A 24831-nucleotide genomic window follows, 5' to 3' on the forward strand; every position below is an offset into this window, starting at 1 on the left:
AACAGACAAACCTGTTGCCTTAGTTAAGGTTTTTAGTGCTAGGATAAAGTACATGACCAAAAGCAGCTCGGGGAGGAAAGGGTTTATTTCACACTCCATCACCAAGGGAAGCCAGGGCAGGGATTCAGAGCAAGAACCTAGAGGCAGAAACGTAAGCAGGAGCCAGCGAAGAGTGTTGGTTACTGGCTTGCTCAGCCTTCTTTCTTATATCCAGAACCACTCACCCAGAGATGGTCACCACCCACAGCAGGCCAGCCTCTCCACATCAACTACTAATTTTAAAAATGCCTTACAGAATTGCCTACGGGGCATTTTAGGAGGCATTTTCTCAACTAAGATTCCTTCTTCCCAGATAGGTCTAGGTTTGTGTCAAGTTGATAAAACCAACCAGCATATCTGTGAATGGCAGAAATGTGGAATAGCAGGGTTAGGTGACATCCAGATTAAGGCAGTTCAGCCTCTGCTGGCTTTAGTAGATGTATGAGGTTAGCTTCCTGCCTGGGAAAACCAGACTTCTTATAATCTTGATGTGTGTGTGTGTGTGTGTGTGTGTTGGCTAGAGAGCAATGTTAGCTGTCAGTCCTTAGGAATATAATCTGCCTCTTGTTCAACAGGATTTGTGTTTGACCTGGAGCTCATCAATAGGGCTTTGCTGGTCAGGGATCCCCAGGGATCCTCCTGTCTCTGCCTCCTCAGCACTGAGATTATCAGCAAAAGCTGCCACATCTGCCATTTTACATGGGTTCAGGAGATCCAAATTAGGCCCACCTGCTTGCTAGGCAAGTAGTTGGCTAACTGAGCCACCTCCCTGACTCCCTGGCAGGTGGTGATTCTCTAGGAAGAATCACAGATTAGAGGATTGGAAGTAGGAAGGGAAGGTTCCCTGCCCCTCTCTGCAAAAGACTAACACCAAAGAACAGATCCAAGTGAGCTAAGAGTGTATAGTGGCTTTAGGAGGGCAAGGATCCCTGATACCAGGACAACTGGATCCCATGTCTAGAAAAGGGTAGTACAGCTTAAGGTGGCAGAGCCCTGAGGCCTCCCTGCCTCTCTGCTGCTCCTGGCTCATGTAACTGAGTCCAGGGTTCGTTTCCATGGTCTGTAGTTCTCTCTTTCTAATAGACCCCAAAGAGGCTGGGAAAACCACATTCCACTGTGTGGGAAGAACCAGATTCCCAACGCACAGAGTCAAGACCCAAAGAGCTCGCTTTCCTCTTGCCAACCTCATTGTTTAGCTGCTTTCAGTTACTCATCCTCACTGAGCAAAGTCTTAGAGAACACTCTATATGCACTTCTAAAAAACCCATGACTTGCACCAAAAAAGTGGTTGTGAAATCCAAACCAAACTGTAAAGATTAGGAATAAATAATAGCATTGTGTTAACAAACATGAGGAATGCAGCAGAGAGTGAATATGCTCTCAGAATGGGCTTGCTCTGCTGCCTTTGCAAAGGCACCAGCTTCATCTGCACCAGCCTCTTCATCTGCACCAGTTTCTTCATCTGCACCAGCTTCTTTGCCTGCACTAGCTCTGAACTATGGTCAGACAGACAGATGCCCAGACAACGAGCTCACAGATTGGCAAGAGTCCTTCATTATTTGGATTCTTGGCTGGCTGTTTCCCTGTGATGCCTGCCTTCCCTTTTTCTTTATTATTATTATTATTATTATTATTATTAGCTTGAGAACGTCTAGGGTTGCTGGAAAATGGCACCAATTAAGGGAGGAGGAACTTAACCTGAGATAAATGACTTTCCTGGTTTCAAGTTTCCCTAAAAAGGGCAGGGAAGATGTATTACTTTATGTGGCCCAAGGACCCAAAGCCGTATTGGCTAGATCAGCCCCATCTGGTTCTCAATTTAGCATCATCACATGTTTAAAACTTATTTAGTAAACGAGTAAGAGTTGCATTGAATTATGCTGGCCATGTGAGGTCAGATTTGTCACAGTAAACAGTGAGCACCTCCTAACTTACCATGGCTGGGGTAGCATCCTTTAAGACAGTGGCTCTCAACCAGGAGCTGCTACTTTGCTTCCAGAGATTTTTGGCCTTTCCCTCATTGTAAAGAGTTGTTGTTGTTGTTGTTTTACTCTTGGTGTTGCCAAGACTATATGCAACAGACTGTTTTGCTTTGGCTTGTGGTGTCTGTGAAACTGCTGTGTTTACGCTGTGTGGTCCATTCTCTTGGGTCACCTTGAAACCATCTGGGCTTTGATGCAGTAGGGTGACTAAAAAGCCCTGAGTTGTCGAGACCAAGCAAGCTTCAGAACCTTCCAGTTGAACTCCCTTCACCTGGATACCCTGGATAGTCACTAAACCCCAGACCCTGTCCCTGGGTCACCTGCCCCAAGAACTTGAAGGTGGTTTGTAAACTGGACAGCTCAATGTAGAAGCACCAGTCTATGCTGGTTACAGAGTTTTCTTGCTCTCCAGTCAACCAAGAACTTGGGTTCGTTTATCAAACGGCCTTAAGCTATTAATTTTCTCCCAGACTTATCTATTTTAGGAGAGGAAAGAAATAAGATAAAGGCAAAAAATGTGGCACTTTCATATAAGCGATAGCTCAAACAAAACAAATAAACAAACAAATATCCTTAGTGTCCTAGTGTAGTTGCTAAGGCCTGAAGGACTCCACAAGTCTTCCTAGATGTGCAGGTTTCAGAGTGGTGCCTCAAAGCACACTGTCCTACTTTGAAACTCTGAGAAGCCAGGAGCAGTGGTGTGCATATCTTCAAAAGTGTCTGCCCCGTGGTCGGGCCCTAAAGGTGGATACTAAGCTCTCCCGGGCCTTCTCTTGGGGCTGGCACATGCTGGTCAAACGAATCGGGTCAGTCTTCTGCTCCACGATGTTGAAAGGACAGGTTTTCAGGTGTTCAGACATGGAGGTGACTTCATTAAACTCCCAGCTCTTGATTTTTGAGAAGAGACTGCTGAACTGCCAGATCTGCCAGGAAGAGAAGCTCAAGGTGAACACAGGCAGGGAGTACTGAGTGCTTACAGGCGGAGTGGGGCTGAACGGTGTATGAGATGAGTCTGTTCCTCCTGTATTCAGTTTCCCAAGTGTCCAGCGACTGCTAGGGCATTCATATCTCCCTTTCCTGCACCTAGTGCCTAGCACCTTGCTGATTAATAATCTTCCCAGCCAGCTTTGTAATTGCTTGTGACGCCAAATGTCAAAACAATTGACACACACCTTCCCCAGCTCCCCTATGACTGACACACACCTTCCCCAGCATCCCTACAAGCAACAGAAAATAATTCTGGACACACAGCTCAAATCTTGATGATTAGCACTCATAGGGACTTTCGAATGAGACACCAAAAGCTGATTCTCTTTACCTACTGTGCTTGAACTAGGAGGAAGCTGGGGTCCAAGGAGCCCCCAGCAGCTACCAGGGGCACCTAGGAAGAACTACCTTAGAAAGCAGTCAGCATTGCAGAAGTGAGGAGAAACAAAGGTCTCTGAGCTGCTCGATTAAGCCTTACCTGAGACCATTGTCTTTGGACTTTTAAACTATATTATAGGTTAATATAGTTCTTATCATTTATGCTAACCCTGTATGTTTGTTTTCTAAGACTTAAAACTTAAAATAGCCTAACAAAGAAGAGCCTTGTTAGAATAATAGTCCCCCAAAGAAGATTTTGGTGAGTATGGTGCTCAGTCAAACATTGATTTTTCCACCTGGACTGGTATAGCAAAGTCACCAGTTTTGAGGTGCTGGGGTTAGATACACTGGCAACCATTCAGCCTGACTTCTCCACCACCATAGTTTGATCATTGTTCCTGTGCAAGAAAAGTTCCTGAAATCTTAGAACTGCCATCTGTTTTACTTAAAAAGTACTTTCATGTGAGTGTTCATTAGCCTCATGTAAATTCTTTCTTCCTTTCTGTAAAGAAATTAGCCTGTCCCAAGTGATATCCAAAAGTAGCCAAAATATTTGATTTGGGAGCAAATATGAGCAAAAATTTTTTTAGTTTGTAAATTGAATTATTGCCATCTGATTGTGCTGAGAAAGATATGTACTGGTCTTAGACATACTCCTCAAGGCGGTACTTTGTTCTAGCTAATATGTAACACTAATGTTGTTGGTAGCAACTGGTGTTTAACACGTGGATACATGCATAGATACATAAGAGAGTCTTGTAGCCGGGTGTAGTGGCACACGCCTTTAGTCCCAGCACTCGGGAGGCAGAGGCAGGCGGATTTCTGAGTTCAAGACCAGCCTGGTCTACAAAGTGAGTTCCAGGACAGCCAGAGCTACACAGAGAAACCCTGTCTCTAAAAAAACAAAACAAAACAAACAAAATGAAACAAAAAAGAAAGTCTTGTAATTATTTTTCCAGAAAGACTGCTTAAGGAATAATTAAGGGAAATATACAGAATAATTTGGACATAATCAATAAAAAAACTCTTAATTCCTCCATACCAACTTGAGAATATCCATCTATTTAGAACAAACAGAATAATGGCATTAATGACTTAAATAGACATTGTATGTTCAGGATTCATGTTTTCTACACATTTGCTATGAGAAAAGATACTACAAACACCTTGGATAAGATGAACTAGGAGTCTGACTTCTGTAGAAGTTGTAATTCAGTGACGACAAAACAACTGAGAAAAGAAACATGGTTTAACTGAAGGAATAGATTATTTGATTGATATGATGTAATGTTTTATGTTAAACACGCAATTCAGCTATGGGAAATCAATGAATCAAACTCATACAATTTTAAAATAAGACCTGTTGTTTTTAAAGCCTGTTGGTATGAGACTGGGATGAATTTGTTTGTCAATTACACCAATCAGAGTCCAAGCAGGGGCAGGAGGTACACTCAGGTAGGGCTTTTGTTTTGTTTTGTTCTGTTGGGTTTTGTTTGTTTGTTTTTTGTTTTGGGGTGTTGTTGTTGTTGTTGTTTCATCGGGGAAGGGGGATGGTTTACAAATCTAAGGGCAAATCCAGAGCTCTTAGCCTGGAAAGAGGGAAGCTGTTCACCAGACCCAGAACAAGTAGAATAAGTGTAATAAGTCACCTGGTGTGGCCACCTTCAGTGGAGGGACACAGCTACTTCACAGTGTCTTGAAGGGGAGAGGTGAGCACACTGAGAAGACCTTCAGCACTCCCCCACCCCACCCCCTGCCCGGGCCTCCCTTCCCCTCCAGAAACATTCACAATGGATTAGCCTAACAAGAAGCTAGAGGGCCAGGGAGCCAGGTGAGGCAAGCTGCCGAGATACGTCTCTGGGATAGACCAGGCTGGAGAAGGATGGAGAAGAGAGACAGCATGGAATAAGTGAGCTAGTGAAAGACATTCATGACATCTAAGCAGACATTAGCATCTATGATGGCAAATGTACGCTTATATACTGTTTCCTACTAGACTGAGCTCCTTGAGTGAGTGTTATTTTCAGCATCTTTCCCAACTCCTGGTACAGCACTTGTCCCCAAGAGAGCTCTGAATGAATGAATGAATGGATGAATGAATGAATGAATGAATGTTAACTTGCCTGATTGTGGACTTTCCAGGAGGTGCCTCCATGAGAATACCTCTTCTTCTTCCATTGCAAGAGGACCATCCCTCTCTCTTGCAACAAAGTGGCACAGATGTTCCTCATCAGTACTGACACCTGGGACAGCTGGGACAGGCTGATGCTGTCCAGAAACCCAGCAATGTATTGCAACACCTCCAGGGGCAGGCTGGTTAGAGAATTCAGGCTTTTCCCATCACAGCCAGAGAGATGGTCGCTCTTCCATTTCTCACTCAGCTCCGGAGCAACCTCTGGTTTGATGGCAAAGGTCTTCAGCTCCTGGCTATAGATCACTTTTGCTTTTTGTCCAGGGGGGCGGAAGTGGTTCTGAACAAATGTACATCCCAAGTAGGCTAGGGGGCACCGATGCTGGAACCAGCCATCGAGACACGACTGGATGTCGGTGTGGACATTCTTGAAGTGCAGAGGAAATTCATCCCTTCGGAAGAATTTGTTGCAGGTGAACGTAAAAGCTGAGCTGCTTTTGTTGTGTCTTCTAGTCACACACTCGCTGTGGAGCTCCACGTGCAGGCCCCCGGGTTGGGCAGTGCCTAGGAGATCAGCCAACACTGTCTCTGAGGAAAACTGTTCTGGCTCAAAGTTGTATGTTTGGGTGGCAAGGTCCATAAAGAGTCCATCGATGCTCCTGGACTCAGAGATGACATGGCCTTTGAGTTCTCTTTCCAAAGCACACTGGAGGGTGGTCTTGATGAGATCGGATTTGGGCAGGTCCTCCACAGAGACGCCCAGGTCGGAAGTATCCACAGCCTTGTGTTCACTTGGTCTGCATTTCAACATGGCATCTCCCAAGCGAGCTCGCTTCCCACAGTAGCTCACGGGAATCTTGAAGGTATAAACCGTCTTCACTTCTTGAGCCTCTAGGTTGCCGTAAACAAAGTCCCTCTCCTTGGGCGTACAAGCAGGCATCTGCCCAAAGTGGATGAGCATCCGCCCGTTGTGCACCAGATACATGTTATAGTCTTTGGCATCCACGGCTGTTTTTAGTCTTTCCAGAACACCATCTTGCCAGGGAGCAAGCCCTGTCATCTCCATGGTAGCGGGAAGTTCCTGGGACTTCTGGCTTTCCTGTGGTCCTCTCCTTTCGGCAGAACCCTCTGCATCCCCTGTGCGAACATTACTGGAGCACTGCTCTTTCCCAGCCACATCCCCATTCTTGTTTTCACTCTTCCCCAAGGAACCTGTTAAAACAGAGGCTGCGTGCTCCTTGCTGAACATACTTTCCCACTTGCCAAACTTGTCCAGGTCCATCCCTTCTTTGTTTTTTGCCAGTGCATCTCGTTCCTCCTGACTGAGCTCCATCATTTGCCTGCTGGTTGCCAGCAAACAAGAATTTGGTGCTAGCCTGGCATCCACTCCCCCCACTGCGCCCGCAGTCTCCTCCCAACTGGTGTCACCATTCATGTCTGGTTCCTCCTCCGTGGCGTCTCTGGTTTCCGGGAAAAGCTCTACCATTTTCAAGGATCTGAAGAGTACCTTCTGGTCCTGGAGGGCCAGGGCTGTGTCCAAACACTCCTCACTGGGGGTCTCTTTCATGATGTTCTCGTGAAGGAATGTTTCTGAGTCCACATTTGGCCAGCGGATCCATTCCATGGAGCAGCAGACCACGCTGGCGGGGCATACCTGCAGGTGCTTAGCCAGCTTGTGGCGTGCCATGGAGAGCGGGCAGCCATACTCAGAGTTGAGGCAGGGAACCTGCTCCAGAGGGCAGAGGAGTGTATGCTCCGACTCTTTGCACATGTGGAAGGTGGCGCCACAGAGCAGGTGGCAGCTTATCACCAGGCAGGAGACGCTGGGCTCCACTGGAACATGGCAATGGCGGTTGATGCATCCCTCACAGTGCCTGTGCAGCGCAGGTGGAGGCCTGCGTGCCCGACCCTGGATACAGTGGGGACAAAGGCAGAGAAGACAGGTGAGCTAGGGAAGAGGAGTGGTGTGCACTCCTGCAGTGGGTTTAATGCGCTTACCTTCTGTCTCTTTAAGACTGCAGTAGCAACTTCAATGCAGAGCCAATTGGGGACGTAGAAATCCAGACTAGTCTTTTTAGTAGTTTATGCTATCTAAGTGGTGTGTATGCTCAAATCAGAACCCAAAGATTGGACTGTGATAAGACTACATTTGACAACTGTTTTTTTTTTTTCCTAAACTATGTATTATGGGTGATTTGTAACATATTATCTTAGGGTTACTATTGATGCAATGAAGATCATATCCAAAAGCAAGCTGGGGAGGAAAGGGTTTATTCAGCTTACACGTCCATATCACAATTTACCATCAAAAGAAGTCCAGACAGGAATCAAGCAGGAGAGAAACTGGAGGCAGGAGCTGATGCAGAGGCCATAGAGGGAAGCTGCTTAACTGGCTTGCTCCTGAAGTCTTGCTTAGCCTGGTTTCTTATAGAACCACAGGGATGGCATCCCTCTGCAGTTAAGAAAATGCCTTGCAGCAGGATCTTGTAGAGGAATCTTCTCAAGAGAGATTCTCTCCTTTCAGATAACGCTAGCCCAGGGGTTCTCATCCTTCCTAGGGCTGCAACCTTTTAATACAGTTCTTCATGTTGCAGTGACCCCCCAACCATAAAATTATTTCATTGCTACTTCATAATTATAATTTTGCTAAGTGTTATGAATTGTTAGGTAGGTAAATATCTGATACTCAGAATATCTGATATGTGACCCCTGCAAAAGGCTGTTTGAGCCCCAAAGGGGTTATGACCCACAGGTTGAGAACCTCTGCTCTAGCTTGTGTCAAGTTGATATAAGACTAGCCAGCACAACTATCAATAAGATTTTGTACTTTTTAGACACAAGACTAGAATTTTTCTTAAAATAATCCTGTACATTTCTTTATTCTACTGAATCCCAATCACCTATATTTTTTTTATCATGCTTATTACTTGTTGTGAGATAATCTCTTCTAAAGATAAAAAAGGAAGGCATTCGAAAAAAAAAGGAGGACATGAAAAACAGAAAGGATGGGTGCAGGATGAGAGGGGAAGACTAAACACGGTCAAGGTATGTTGTATAAAAGGCTTTAAAAATTAATAAAAATATTATTTAAAATTTCTACCTATAGTCAGGAAGACATGCATTTATATAGTTTCTGGAGCTTTTATTTCTTTTTTATTTCCCATTTTGATCTACAATGTACTGAGATTATATTTTTGTGTATAATTTAATTTGATGCCAAAATAATATTTATTCTTTGTAAGCTTTTGTATGTATGTATGTATCTATGTATGTAACACGTGAGTGTGTTGTCATTTATCCAGCAAACTATCCCAGAGGACATTCCAGAAGGACAAGGATAAGCCTGGTTTTGTCCACATTTGAATCTAGTACGGGACACAGGTCACTGTAGGTGTTCAGTATACTTCCTGAATGAAGAAACTCATAGCCATTGAAGTTATTACTGACATTTTTAATGTTTTTATTGACATTGCATAATAATTTAGCATATATATGTGATATATGTATACTATATATGTGATATATATATATGACAATGTCTAATGACTACATAAGAATAATTAATATTTCTATCTTGTCATTTATTAGTTCTATGTGTTGAGCGACTATAAATCCTTGCTCACAAATCTTTATCATCTTTCCTTTTAGTCAGTGTCTAGTCCTCAGTAACGGGGATCATTAACACGAGCAGTCACATCTATAGTCATTTGCTTGGGCTCTGGAATAAATAAAGTTAGACCTGGACCGCTCAACAGTGAAGCTCCAACAAAAGCCTGATACTTACCATGGCTTCCCTGCTTCTGGCTTCTTAACTCTGGGGAGAAATATGAAAATATGAATTATTAGTAAAGGAAAATGTGTAGTTATTTATATGATCAATGACCAAAGAGACTTCACATAGTCTCTAATTTAATTCTTCTCTCCTTATTAGGGGAGTTGCCCCAATTTTCAGTCAAGAAAATGGAGACTAGAAAAGCTAAGTATCTTATCCAAGCTCACTCATCCACTATGTGTGGAGGTTGGTTAGCTGGCCCAGGCTCTTTGCACTGACCCACATGTCCCCTGATGGGACCTATTCCAACTATGGTGTCTGTGACTTCTGCTTCTTGCAACTTCTCTTCACTGTCTACCTTCAATTTCCCATTCAGCCCCAATCTCCTCTGCCTTCCCATGGGGCTTCATGTCTACTGAGGAAGCAGTTTGATGTCCAGCTTGACCTGAGCATCCCTAAGTTACGCCACTCACCTAGTGTCTTCAGCTGTGCTGGGGCTAGGTCAGAGCTCAAATCCCTCAAATCCTAGAAGCAGGTTCCAGTGGGGACTGCAGCAACTGGAACAGAAGCTGTTCTGCCTTTAGATGAAATGAGGTTACCCAGCTCTGGTTGCTTGGTTTTAAGAGGGGATGTGTTACCAGATCTTCTGAGTTTCCCAGAGAATGTGGGAGACAGATTTCTGTGAGTTTGATTGAGTGGAATGGCCAGGAGGCTGACTGCATAAGGTCTCTCCCCAGCTATGAGGCCTTGGGAGGATTACTTAGCATCTTTTAGATCCGTTTCCCCTCTTTGAAGGAGAAGGTTAGCAACGCCTACCTCACAGCACTTCTGAGAGGGAGAAATGAGTTAAAGACACAGGACATTTTTACAACAGTGCTCTTGTAACCTACACATGTGGTCTTATAAAATTAGTGTTTTCTAGGTCATCATGGTGCAAATATTTTACCACATGATATATCAAAATGTCCTCAGAACTTTGTCCTGTCCACTAAATCAATCTAAAACAACATTTTATTTGAGCAAATACAAAGTATACAAGCTAGATCCCACATGCAGGCTAAGTTAGAACAGCTGGTCTAGAGAGTCAGCAAGGCAGTTCCAGCTGTGTGCTTTGCTGAGGCAGAGCTGGAAGCTTGGTGCCCCAAAGCCAGAAACTGCACAACCTTACATTTTTATTTAATTAATTTAGAATTTGGCAACTTGTTGTAGGTAATTTCTTTTCATTAATTTTTTTCAAACATATACAAAAGATGAATTAACAGATACAATAAGAAATTCACTACACACCACTATAACAATTGTTAGCTTCTTGCCATTTTTTTTGTGTCTCCTCCTCTTGAGTAGTTAGAGCTGCCCAGTGAGAAAATAAGATACTAATGATGCTTCTTCATCCCTAAGCACTTCAGCATGGACCTTTTCCTCTGGAATTCATGGTACCCTCATCTCATCCAAAAAAACTAAAACCAATGTCCACACTGGATATGTGTACACACACACACACACACACACACACACACACACGAGACAGGAGCTCACTATGTAGCCCTGGATGACCTGGAACTTTGTATGTAGGTCAGGCTGGCCTTGAACTCACAGAGATTGCAAGTCTTTGTCTCCTAAATTCTGGGATTAAAAGTATGCACCACCGCACCTAGCTAGCAACAGAATTCTTTTTGTGCCAGTGTATTGAACTTAGTGAAGTTCATTTTTTTTTTAAAAATCTTTAGTTTGCAATAGTCCCTCACATCTTTAAGGAATTTTTACAAGGGCTCTCTCTCTTTCCTTTTGTTATCTGTCTACTGTCTACCCATCCAACAAACATTTGTTGACTGTACTCTATGTGTCAGTAATACCCATGAGTCTTGCAGGGTGCTTTCAAACCAAGACATAAGACACTTTCAGTAGGATCAGAGGTGACACTTGTATACCTATAAATCTGCACTGTCCTATATTGTAGTCATCAGCTTGTGGCTGTTTCAGTTTGGTCAAAATGAAATAAGATGAGTAAATCCTCCTTCGTGCCAGCCATGCTCCAAGTGTTCAGTAGCCACATCTGCAGGTAGCTACTCTGTTGGATGACACAGAAGAGAACATTCCCCTTTTTCACGGATGGTCCTATTGCACTGTGATATTATAGAATCTGACTGCAACCCTTGTTCATGTGTGGGAGAAATACTGGAGTTATACCCTCAATACATGTCCTGGTTTTTGTTTGTTTCATCAACTTGACACAAGCTAGAGTTATCTGGAAAGAGGAACCTTAACTGAGAATAAGCCATCATCAGATTGCCTATGGGGAATCTGATGCCTATTGGGGCATTTTCTTGATTGATGATTTATATGGTATGGGATAGCCGATTATGCATGGTGCCACCCTTGGGCAGGTGGTCCCTGGTCATGTAAGAAAGCAGGCGAAGCAAGCAATGAGGAGCAAGCTAGTAAGTGGCATCCCTCTGTGGCCTCTGCTTCAGTTCTTACCTCCAGTTTCCTGTCTTGAGTTTCTGGCCTAACTTCTTTTCATAATGGACTATAAACCTGAAGCTGAAGTAAACCCTTTCCTTCACAAGTTGCTTCTGGCCATGCTGCTTAGAGCAGAGGTAGAAACCAAACTAAGAAAACATACATTCAGTCTAGTTATTCCACACCTTCATTCTAGACCCCACTAGGCTTACTGAGTAATCCTGAGGATCATCCCAGAGTGCTTCAGTCTCCTGCCACCCTGAACCAGGAGACAGGTAAGAAGCTGAAACTCAAGGCATCAAATAGGCTCAGGGCCCGGTAGTAGAAAATCAGGATGTGAGAGCCAAGGAAAGCTCTCACAGGGTCAAAGGACTGAAAGGGTTGGGCTGTACTATGGGCTGAATGTTATGTCCACCAAAGTTTTTAATGTTGTAATTTAATCACTAATGTGATCACATTTGGAGACAGAACTTTTGGGAGGAGATAGAGTCACTAGAGCAGAGCCTTCACGAACAAAGTCAATGTTGTTATAAAAGGGGCCTGTGAGAGAGAACCCTCATCACTTCTGTCACATCAGCACATCAAAGCAAGATGGCTGTGACCCAGCAAACAGGCCCTCAAAAAGACAGCAAATCCACCATGGACCTCCAAGTGAGAATTAAGTTGTTGTTTATAAGTTACCTAGCCTCTGGTGTTTTGTTATAGTAACTAAAATGAACTGTGATATACTGAGAGAGAATGGAGTAAATTCAAAGAATTTACTTCTTTGTGTGCAATGGTCCATCTAACAGCTTAACACCAGTTTAATGTGCAGGCTGACCCTTGCCATGTTTGAGGTCATTCATTCCTAGTGGGGAAAGTCCATGGTGGATTTAGTATGGAAATTCTTAAAATATTAGACTAAGAAATCTGGAACTATTTGGTACACAATAAGGAGGTATTTTACATTGTGATTTAGGAGCTAACTGGGATGGGGTAAAAGGGTCTGGAGTTGGAAACTACTGTAGAGACTATGATGCAGTTGTGTAGGTGAGACCGAAGATGCTAGAAACAGAGACGAGGCAGACAAGAGGCAACACGTAAGGATCTGGTTTGTTCCTGACTGGAGATGTGGAAATCACTTAAAGTCAATACCAAGATTTTAAAGCAAGAAGAAAGAAAATTGGCTACAATTTTTGAGAAAAACAGAAGTCTATGAAGGAGCTATTTGAGGAGGCAAGATGAGTCCAACAAGTCTGGTATAAGTTGTTCAAGGTGATGGCAATCTTGTGATGAGAAGAGGAACTTGGGTACAGAGATGTCGATGTGGAAACTACCCAAGTGAGAGAAGAAGCTCTAAGTGGGAAATGAGAACACAGACTAGATATCTGAGACATGAAGTATTAATATCAAGCCATGTGTGACCACTTTGGGGACATTAGGAAGAAGGGCATCCAGAGGACAGACCAGAAGGTTGAGTGAATCAGGACTATGTTGTCATAGATATAAAGGAAAGGGTGAGTTATGCCACCTACACTACCTCAAAGAAGAATGACAGTCATGGCCACACGATGCTTGTGAGCAATCCTCAAACAACAATTCTGGCATTTCAGCTGTGGGACCCTTGCTCATTTGAAACATGTTTGATAAGAAGGGCGAGACACATGCTTTGATGCTGACAGGATTGTGGTCAATCGGGAGGAATGGCACCTGTTAAGAATTGCAGCCAACCAATAAGGATGGAGCGTGGAAGACTCTGGATCCCTTCTGGCTTTCAGGTAGAAAAGAGTGAGATCACAAAGGGCGTGAGGACATGCAAGGAAACTACCAACACCAGCAGTGTCCAGCATCATGCAAGCAGTGCACTTGGTCACGATACTGAGCTCTACGTCTGGGACAAGAAGCAAAGATTCTGGCTGGTTTCCTGGACTCCAGGAGTGAAAACTCTGCTCACCAGCAAGGATGTGCTTGGCTACAGGCACTGTGATGGGCTCTAAGCCAGTCTTCCCTTTAAGTGTTTTGGAGTATGGTTCTTAGGAACCATATACTTTTCTTAGGAATGATATAATATCGCTTTGTTGGTCTCTATTCCTGTCAGGTTATTTGAAAATATTCCTTTAAGAGAAAATATTGCATGCTGTCAACAAAGATGCTCCTCTCTTCCTTTTTATTTTTTTTAAATTTTTATTAGATATTTTCTTTATTTACATTTCAAATGTTATCCCCTTTCCTTGTTTCCCCTCCAAAAACTCCTATCCCTTCCCTACTCTCCCTGCTCACCAACCCACCCACTCTCGCTTCCTTGTCCTGGCATTCCCCTACACTGGGGCATCGCCTCTCTTCCTTTTTAAATATTGCTATTTAAAGATCTCATTCCAAACTCTAGAATGACATCAGCTGACTGACTTTGAGATAGGACCAGTGTTGAATAAATATAACCCTGGGGGAGTTTGACCATAAAAGAAAGGAGAAAGACAGACATAACCCAACAACATGAGAATCACATCTCAACCTTTCATTGAATACTTGGGGGAGATTGTTTTCATTGGCATACGGGGCAATATAGAACTCTTGATAGTCTAAATTATTGCCTGGCACTTTCCTGGGCTAGTATTAAAAGCCATACACCTCAAGAAACCCCTTAGGGCCGGGCAGATTTGCACAGTGAATTGATTACTTGATAACTTGTTCATTGCTGCTCTGCTCACAGGAGGTAAGAAACGGAAACAACCTGAATGTCTTACACTGACAAATGGAGAATGAAAATGTAGCCCATGTGCACTGTGGTCTACTACTCAGCCTGAAAGAAAAATGAAATCATGAACCTTTCAGGCAAGTGGGTAGAACTAGAGAAACCACACTGAAAGAGGTAACTGAGACTCAGAATGACCCAAATCTCATGTGCCCTCCCATCTGAGGGTCCTAGCTCTACATTTCCAGATGTGAGCAGGTTATCCTGAAGTAAGTGCAGGAACCAAGGAAGTAAAAGGGAGCCATGGTGGGATAAAGAGCAAGAGAGCAATAAAGAGGTGGATAGCAGTGTACAAGGGGGAAATGTGGAAAATGGAGAGGGGCTTTAATTAGAAAAGGGGAGGGAATTAAATAAAGAAGAATTTGGGGGGAAAACTGTAAGGGTGTCTGAACAAGTTAAAAGGAACCTCATTACTATCTACTTAAAAGTACCTACAATACATCTAAGTCTGTATATAAATATTTATAATAATAATTACATACAATATATTATAAAATATAATATATTATGTATAATTCACTATATAGTAATCATATTATAGCATAATATGATTATATTATAATTATTATAGAATATATTATAATAATATAAAATATATGTTCTATTATGATATAATATAAATATATAACTATATATTTAAATTATAATACATGTATATATTATAAATAAACTATATATAACTATATAAACTATATTTATATTATATTATATAATAATTATATATCATATAACAATATAATTATGTTATAATATATAAATATATAAATATAAACATACAAGTATTTTAAAATATGTATATAATGTGTTATATAATCATGATTATTATATAACTACTAATTTATGTAATTATTAAATTATATAATTATAAAATCGTATATTATATAAGTTATATGTTTTAATATGTAATATATGACATATAATACATATATGACATATTTTCTTTTAAATAAAAATTTCTCAGCTGGGCGTGGTGGCGCATGCCTTTAATCCCAGCACTCAGGAGGCAGAGGCAGGTGGATTTCTGAGTTCGAGGCCAGCCTGGTCTACAAAGTGAGCTCCAGGACAACCAGGGCTATACAGAGAAACCCTGTCTCAAAAAACAAAAATAAAATAAAATAAAATAAAAATAAAAATAAAAATAAAAATAAAAATAAAAATTTCCCATCTGGATTAACAGTGCTCCTCAAGAGCCATAGACTATCTAAAACAAAAACCAGAACTCCAAGACCAGCCATGATTTTTTGAGTTGTTGGTCAGGGTTATCCAAACAACTCCCAAAACATTATAGGCTATTACTGTTGTCCTTGGTTGCTCCTAGAGGTGGAAGGTGTGTCCCTACTGCTGAAGACACCATGCACTTCAGTCTCAAGTCCCGAGGATGCAAGCTGGATCAGACATGAAGCTTCCTCCCTAAAGAGTAGCTTACATGGTACCAGAAGGTACCAAAGCAAGGAAGTCATCGGTAGTCCCACTCAGCTAGGATGCCTATGAACCACAGCATGGCACGGTAACCCTAGGGGTGGAGTGGTAGCACGTGTACTTAGTGGAAACTAACAGTGCTATAACTGGACTTAAAGCCTGCTTACCAAAAAGGAAAAATCATGTTTGATCCTGGAAACCTGGCCAACCACCCAGGACTAGTGACGTCATGGACTTTGGAGGAAAACCTACAACTACCTCTTTACTAAACCTGCATGTCTATGTTCTAAACTTTTGTTCCTATAGTCATAGATAAGTGTCGCTTACAGCCCTCATTGAGGAAACTTCTCTTTGCCACAGACTGTGCCTTAGTTACCTTTCTATTGCTGTGGTTAAACACCATGACCAAGGCAACTTCCTGGGCTCACAGTTCCGGAGGGTTAGAGCTCCCCACCCGTCAGGGAGCATGACAGCAGCAGGCAGGCAGGCAGGCAGGCGGGCAGGCGGGTGGGCAGAGAGGGGGGGGCGGGCAGGGAGGGGGGGGCAGGCAGGGAGGGGGTGGAGGGGCGGGGGTGGGCGGGGCGGGGCGGGGCGGGCGAGGGGGGTGGGGCGGGCGGGCGGGCAGGCAGGCAGGGTGCTGCAACAGCAGCTGAGAACTCTTGTTGAGGCTACAACCATGAGACTGAAAGAGAAAGCGAACTGGGAATGCATTGAGCTTTTGAAACCTTTAATCCCAGCCCCAGTGACACATTTCCTCTAAAAAATGCCACACCTCCAAATGCCACCACAGACATTTGAAGGGTTAGGAGGTGTGGCCTCGTAGGAGGAGGTGTGCCACTGGGGGTGGCCCTTGAGATTTCAAAACCTCATGCCAGACACAGTCTCTAGTTCTCTGCCTACAGCTTGCAGATCAGATGTGAAACTCAGCTGCCATTCAATGTCCTAACTGCCTGATTGCCACCATGCTTATGCTTCATGTTATGATGGTCTTGAGCTAAAAACTAAAACTATATGCAAGCCTCTAATAACATGCTTTCTTTTAAAAGTTGCCTTGGCCATGGTGTCTCCTTACACCAACAGAACATCAATAGAACAGTAACTAAGACAGATGGTAGCCGGGCGTGGTGGCGCACTTTAATCCCAGCACTCGGGAGGCAGAGGCAGGCGGATTTCTGAGTTCGAGGCCAGCCTGGTCTACAAAGGGAGCTATACAGAGAAACCCTGTCTTGAAAAAAAAAAACCAAAAACCAAAAAACAAAACAAAACAAAAAGACAGATGGAGACCATTACAAACAACGGCAACTGATCAAAACGCAGAGTTGTAGAGCCCAGTCCCAAGTGACACACCTATAACACAACTCCTGCCTCCTGCACCTAAGGCTCAGGGATCATTGTGGCAGAGGGAGTGGAAACATGGTAAGAGCCAGAGGAATAGGAAGTTGGCTACGAGATTGTGTCTTCTAGAAATGTCAAAGAAATTATACCCATGAAGTCTCACCAACGCGACTGCCTAAACAAATCCTGAAGATGGAGAAAAGCAACATATGTGATTACATGGAAGGCAGAAATCTCAGGAGACCTTACCTTTAGACAAAGGACTTCAGGTAAGTAAGGAATACTGAGCACGAGAGAAATACTCTGCCCAAGAGAAAAAAATATGGGTTGGTTATCCAATATTAAGTGGTCAGCCCTGAAAACATATAATAAAAGTAACATCATTATATGAACTGATCATGTTGTATTTTTTATATTTGGGAATACACATGTACACACACGTGCACACACACATGTGCATGCACATACACATACACACACATGGGGGTGGAGGGAGAGGTATGTAGCAACAATTAAAAAGATGCTGTGGATTGGAATGAAAACACTTGGAGGGAGGAAAAGAAAGGGGAGAAATAATGTAATTATGTTTTAATTTCTGAAGTTTTTTTTTTGTTTGTTTTTTAATAGAGAACTTCCCTTTGCCACTAGGAACAGTGAGCATTTAGATGAGCAGCTTTGAGCAAATGCCACAACTGGCAGGTATACCCAGACAGTAGAAGGACCTCTGACCAGAATATTAATGAAGGGTACAAGTATGTCTCAAGGAATATACTAGAATAGGAGCTGGAGAGTAAGTGTCCCTAGCATAGAACCTTCAACTATACAAAAATATATAAAGAATAAAAAAATTAAAAACAAATATTTAAAATGTAGTTAGAGATTGTACTGGTTTAGAAAAGTGGTGGCTATCAGTTCTCCTTAATTAATTAGCAGGTTCTCCTGTTAATTAATGAGAGAGAGGAAGCAGGAGAGGAAAGCTGTTCAGCCCCTTGAGTAAAGGAAGCCTGCACTGAGTGAGAGCCACTTGCGTGGGTCTGACTAGGAACATACACTGAGCCCTGTCAGAACAGTCACCAGGACTTGCTCTGCAGAACAGCTGCAGCTGTTCTGCTGTTCAGAGGTGTCTGAGAGGCAGAAAACCAGATTTCTTCCAGGATTTCTTCAACTTCAGTCCACATGCCATTTGCAGGGGGGGGGGGGGCAGTCTTTATAGTAGAGTTCGGTGGACTGGAGGAAGTCTGGAATTTCCCCAGGCAATACTGACAGTCCAAGTTTTACATCTCCAATTTTCCAAGGCAAACCTGAGACTCCAAGGAGGACCGTGTCTTGTGTGCACTCTAACACTCTCTGCTTGTAGTCTCAGGCTGTGTTTCCACTGTTCCCAGATGCTAGTCTATAGAAATGGCAGCACCACCTAACTACTACACAGCTAGTGGAGGTGGCCAAAGGTATGCTAAGAGCTTAGATAGTACCAAGGGGACAGAGTCTGGGAAGTTGGAGGAGACGGTTAGGAAGTGTCATTGGGTCATAACACATAGTAGGTGTAGTTAAATCAAGAAAGAATGAGATTAACAGATCATTTTAACAGGGTTTACTCTGGTTTTAAAGTTAGTGACAAACAGGTTTGATGTCAGGGAGATATTTTTAAGCAGATGGCCCTTTCGGTGCCCTTCATTCTGACACCCCATGTGGCCAGCCCTCACAATAATGATTGATTTCTGTTCAGCTTCAGTGAAAGTGGCAAGGTTAGAGGGCCAAGCTTAGAGGGCAAAGGGCAAAGGTATTTTTAAACTCCTAATCCTCTCACCCACCAGCTAGTCATTCAGTTATTCATTGTTCACCCACTTCCCTGCTATGGAGACATTTGACTCTAGAGAAAGAAAATGTATAAAGTTAACTATTAAATTCATCTCTCTACTCCCTGAGATTTTACCTCACCCAGGCATCTGAGGATAAATCACACATGTGGTTCATGGGCTTCTGGGCTGTGATACCAGCAACCTCACCACACCCTAACATATACTGTGCTTCCCCAGGTCCAGTCAGCTTTACAATCTGCAGTCCTCACCTCTAGAAGTCACTCTGTCTTTAAAGCTTTTTACTTACCAGCTTTGATTCTCATTGTCCATACTTATACATTGATATCAATGTTATAACCCTCTGTGGTGCTGGCTTATAAACTATTTAACTGGGTTGGGGGGGGGCAACTGTTGTCCCCATGATGACTTCTAAGCTCACATACCCAAGTCTCATAAAGATAGCAGTCCACCATACATTTCTGATTCATTGCCATGGAAACCCTGGCAAAATTAAATGCCACAGGGAACTGACTGTGCCTAAGCAAATAGGTAGGAAAGTAACATAGACTCCTGTAGAGACAGTTTCGGGGCCACTCCTGTACATTGGAGGTTATGGTGGGCTACAAGAGGGAGCTAGAAGTTAGGCATCTGAGTAGTTGCCTTATATCTCCTTTGACTCAGCATTGATGGCTCGAACCCGAACACCACAGATCCCTTTCCGTGTGGGCCACTTCCCAGGATGACCTCAGCTGAACTCTAAACTAGAGAAACATAAGGAAATAAACAGGGCCCATTACTGTTGCTAACGTTTTTCATGCACATAACAATATATAGCAGAGGTTCTTAACTGGTGGATTGTGACCCCTATGGGGGTCACATATAGGATATTCTATATATCAGGTATTTACATTATGGTTCACAACAGTAGCAAAATTACAGTTACAAAGTAGCAATGAAATAATTTTATGGGGGGGGGGGGGGTCACCACAACATGAGGAACTGTGTTAAAGGGTCACAGCATTAGGAAGGCTGAGATGCAGATATTCCAGGAGCTAGGAGTAGTCCATCTGCCTCTTAAGCTTTTAAAACCATGAATATCTTTCATCACTTCACTTCTGCTGCTCTGGGTGTACCCGCCTCAAGCTGGTCACAGTTTTGAGTTCGGGTGCCTAAGTCTGTGTATGATTTTCAGTTTTCACTTTCATGGCTGCTCCCCCCACCCCCCGAAATGGGCGGGAAGGAATTGCCCTGAGGCAGTTTTGTTAGGCAAAACTGAGTTTCAGGTTGCAGGCAGAGTTTGAGCAGCCAGCGCTGTTGAAGTACCGCTGTGGTACATTAGCCCGCGATGTGGCTCGGTAGATGGAATTTAAGCCTTGTGACCATGACTTGCAATTAAAGCCGCAGAGGTGGTTGGAGAACAGCATTGCAGCGTTTGGACTAACCCTGGGTGTCTACTTTTTCCCTTACCACACACTGCCCTCCCCTGTCACCACTGTGTGACTAAGACAGCACTGAATCGCTCTGGTTGACTGTAGTAGAAAACCTAAGCTGGCAGAAGGCTGCTGACATTGCAAACTGCTGTACGATTTAAAATCCAAAACACCTTACACATGGCCAGGGCTTTCCAGTACCAACCTTTCCCCCATCACCCACATGTAACAAAGTTTAACAACCTACCTTCATGGTACAAAGGCAACGCACAGTAAGCCTTGGTCCGGTCCACCCATTTATCATATAAATAACCTGGGTCACACCTGCCGGTGTTTGAAAAGATCTTACCTAAACGATACAAGCTGGCTCAGCATCCGCAGCTACCAGCCCTTTGCCGTTGATCAAGCAGGTCTGGAAGAGGTGGGTGCCAATGCTTCCGCTGAAGCAGAGCACCCAAGTTCTGTTGGAAAGGCAAGCGAAAGGGAGAAAACGTCAACTGACATAGTTCAAGCGTTTCAAAGTTAAAAATAAAACTATATCACAGGGCAATGTGACCGGGCTCAGCTTACGACCTCTTTCGTCTCTGTAGGTTATCAACACTCAATGTCTAAGTGCTGGAGGGGCAGAGGAGAGCCCATGGGAAAGTAGCGCTTAGACCAACCCCGGACTTTGTTTCACAGAGGAGGGAGGAAAGCCTTTGCAAGAAGGGTCAGGGCAAGGCCAGCACAGCCTGAGTCCTGTGTGTGCCGTGGGCAGGTCCAGCTGTGTCCAGGAGCTGTACGATTTTAAGGAGGGAGAAGCAGCTGGCCTCCTGCTCTAATTATAACCCTGTGTTCCACCCAAGCCCCTCACTGGCTGAAGTAGCAAGTTGTGCAAGGGACACAGTTCCATGCTTCTGCTTCTCCCGTTTCTTCTCAGGACAGGCTAGCATCTGCTTTCCTCTGGCCCTGGCCTTTCCCAGGTGGCAGAGAAAGGGAGAGTTTGTCATTCAGAAACAGTCAGTTAGCAAGTCCAAGGAACAGAAGTAGAAGTGGTAGGAGGCTTGGCTATCATTTAGTACAAGTTCCTTTTTACATGTGAAAAGACACAGGATCAGGGAAGGTGAACTGTTACATCCATCACCACAAGGCTCAGAGCTAGAAGAAAGACTTCTCAAAGTCTGGGATTCTTTGATCCTTTTCAAGATAGTTCTTTCAACCTCTTCTTTGAAAAAAAAAAAAAACATGTGAATATTATCTAGTGCATAAAGCTGCTCAGTGTGGCTCCCTTTTGAATGTGGGTGGATCTTCAGAGTAAAGCGTTCTGCTGTGATGAGCAAGCCGTCTCTGAAATTCCCTCCACCCTGTTCTCTCATGCACATTTGTTTATGTGGGCAAGCTCATCTGGGTGAAAAGCCAGACAATAGAAATGATAACATTGTATCCATCTTGTGTTACATCACTTCACTGACTTTGTAACAAAGTTTTCTTGCCTATTCCCTAGGTTGTAGATGACCTCTCAGTCACTTCCTTTCCAGACTGGTTGCCTTTTCTTCCTTCCCCCTGTGCCTGGCCTGGAATGTCCTGCACTGTGTTGAACAGGGGCAGCAACAGGGGCTGTCCTGACTTGTCCTGGGCAGCCCCTCCTTCATTGGTAAGTTGATAAGTCACCTGTGAAGTTTTTAATGAATGAGTACAAGTCCCCTGTGAATCTCTCAGGAAGCTTTTGGCAGGTGGAGGCAGGGAATTAATAAGTTTAGTGTCTGTTCACATCATGAAAGGCTGTGGACTTTTACCAGATGGTCTCTCTGTAGCTCTTGTATTGCATTGATTGGTGTTTCTGTATTGAACCAAACTTCCATTTTTGGGTAAGCCTCATTTGGTCTGGTGCATAGCTTTGTTACTATTGCTGTGATGGAACACCATGACCAAAAGCAACTTGGAGAGGAAAGGGTTTATTTCTTATTTATTCAAATTAGAGTTTCTTCCTTGATTGTTTCTCCATGTGTGATGCTGGGGTCTGAACCCAGGCCCTGGCCCACAGAGGCCAAGAACTGCATTACCATCCCCAGCTTGTCCTCAATTGATTTTCATTTCTAAGTGGAGGGGCAAGTGATGGTTTGTTTAAACTTTGCTGTCTATGACGAAGGAGGGCTATCTGATGTGGCATTCATTTAGTTAATCCTGTTAGGCTTTAGCATGTGCTTGGAAAGAATGTGTGTGTGTGTGTGTGTGTGTGTGTGTGTGTGTGTGTGATATTTTAACTCTTTGAGAATTCGTAGGTGTATTTTGATCACATTTGCTCTTCTCCTGCCTCTTCCTCCCATACCTACCCTCTTTTGCCCTCACCTCTCTACCCACCCAAGTGTGAATTTCCCTTTTCTTTTGGAAACCCACATCATGTCTAGTTTGTGTTTTCCTACTACTCTAGGGTGTGGGTCCTGCTCTGGACTGTGGTTTTATATAACCCAGGCTGGCTGATGGTGATCCAGAACTTCTCGGCTTGCACATGTGTGCCACTATGCTCAGTCTGGTACGGCACTCAAGTGCTCTGTACATGACAGGCAAACACCAACTGAGCTCCAGCCCCATCCCCAAGAACATACATTCTTTAAAGATGGATCTGGAAACTGGCATCCCTCCATTACATCAAGCTCATTAATTTTGTGGCTAAATGTTTTCCATTCCTATAAAATTGCCTCTTAACTATGGACTGCTGCTTGATGATTTTGTATTGTGATTTTACAATAAATAGTTCAAGTGTTTCCACACTTGTGTTAACATTTGCTTCACTTAGATTGGGTAGATGCTAATAACTGTGTACAAGCTCAGAATTGTATATCTTGTGAGGTGATCATCTCTCTTAATCATGTTCTATACTGTTCCATCTCTATCTGAGCTCATATTTTCCCTTGATATTCCACTTGGCAGGCATTGCGATGCAGTGCCTTCCTTCCTGTCTGCAGGTATCTGTAGCAATGGATCACTTCCCACTGAGAGCTGACACAGGGAAGCTGCAGGCCCTGCGGGGCATGTGCTTTTGTTTCTATTCATTTTGAAGCAAACTCCAGTTTTCCTGAAGGAGCATGTGGCTTCATGTTCACACTTTTGTGGTTTTCCAGATTTTCTCCTGCTGTTCATTTTTAAATTCATTCCATTGTGCCTGAAGAATATATTTTGTGTATGTCTTTTAAAATGTATTACTTTAAGACTCTGTGGTGATTTGAATATTCTTGGCCCATGGGAAGCCCCACTATTAGGAGGTGTGGCCTAGTTAGAGGAAGTATGTCTCTCTGGATGCGGGACTTTGAGGTCTCATTTGTGTATCCTGTGTGTGTGTCTGTGTGTGTGTGCATGTGTGTGTACGTGTGTGAGTGTGCATGTGTGTGTGTATGTATGTATGTCTTGTCAGTGTGGCACAGCCTTCTCCTTGTTGCCTGTGGATCAAGATATAAAACTCATGGCTCCTCCAGCACCATGCCTGCCTACATGCTGCCATGCTTACTGCCATGATGATAATGGCCTGAATCTCCGAACTGGTAATACAGCCCAAATTAAATGTTGTCCTTTCTAAGAGTAGCCTTGGTCATGGTGTCTGTTCACAGCAATGAAACCCTAAGTAAGACAGACTCCAAATGTCTTTTATCCAAAACCTTTTCCATTTCATTTCACTATATTATTTATTAAGAAGTTCTCATTTTATTATGTGTATTGAAAATGTTTCTAAGCCGGGCGTGGTGGCGCACGCCTTTAATCCCAGCACTCGGGAGGCAGAGGCAGGCGGATTTCTGAGTTCGAGGCCAGCCTGGTCTACAAAGTGAGTGCCAGGACAGCCAGGGCTACACAGAGAAACCCTGTCTCGAAAAACCAAAAAAAAAAAAAAAAAAAAAAAAAAAAAAAAAAAAAAAAAGAAAATGTTTCTAATTCTGCGTGCTTCTTGAGTGGCTAGAAAAGATACTGAGTACCATTTGAAGGATTACTGAGTCTGTCAGTTTCCCTATACATTGCTTCCTCAGAAGTCTGTATCTTCCTATGTTGGTTTCTCCAGCCCTTCCTCTCTCTGGACTCTCACACTGCATTAAATTCAGTGGCAGTAGTGACTTCCTTGAAAACTTTGGCTGGAAATTCCCCATGGAAAGCCTCCAGACTAAAGGTTAAGAATGAAACAGAAGCTTACAGCCGCCAGTGATTAAAAGCAAATGACCCCTAAATCTGTTGCCCCTTTTGACAAAAGCTTAAGATAGTTTGGGAGAGGAGAACTTTGGAATCTCTTTCCTTCTAGGAGAGAACTAGGAAACAAAAATAGGTTTTCCGTAAAAAGGAAAGTAATGTTGACAGAGAGAAGAGGTTGAGCCAGACATGATGGTAAACACCTTTAATCCGGGCACT

The 24831-nt window shown here is 43.4% G+C and overlaps 1 protein-coding gene across 4 annotated transcripts; it reads right to left on the bottom strand.

Moving 5' to 3' along the window:
• Positions 1-73: 73 nt before the first annotated feature.
• Positions 74-21139, bottom strand: Fbxo40 (F-box protein 40). Of its 4 annotated transcripts, XM_029470749.2 has the most exons (6): positions 21037-21139; positions 20813-20924; positions 17484-17537; positions 9302-9331; positions 5510-7426; positions 74-2944 (listed from the first exon to the last, which is right to left on the bottom strand). In XM_029470749.2, exons 4-6 carry the CDS (start codon positions 9302-9304, stop codon positions 2732-2734), a joined length of 2133 nt encoding a protein of 710 aa, XP_029326609.1. In that variant the 5' UTR covers positions 9305-9331; positions 17484-17537; positions 20813-20924; positions 21037-21139; the 3' UTR covers positions 74-2731. The 4 variants fall into 4 exon arrangements, with proteins under 4 accessions (XP_029326609.1, XP_085688348.1, XP_029326610.1 ...); XM_085832222.1 differs by lacking the exon at positions 21037-21139 and having other exon boundaries at positions 20813-20960; XM_029470750.2 differs by lacking the exons at positions 20813-20924; positions 21037-21139 and adding an exon at positions 20711-20767.
• Positions 21140-24831: the final 3692 nt, after the last annotated feature.

Source organism: Mus caroli, unplaced genomic scaffold, assembly GCF_978045245.1.
Source record: "Mus caroli unplaced genomic scaffold, Mus_caroli_1 scaffold_17, whole genome shotgun sequence".
NCBI lineage: Eukaryota > Metazoa > Chordata > Mammalia > Rodentia > Muridae > Mus > Mus caroli.

Bases quoted from the DNA above. Each gene is read 5' to 3' on its own strand.
- Fbxo40 (XM_029470749.2), bottom strand. The intron at 2,945-5,509 runs GCAAGTTAACAT...TCTTCCTGGCAG, and splicing joins CCTGGAAAGTCCACAATCAG to ATCTGGCAGTTCAGCAGTCT.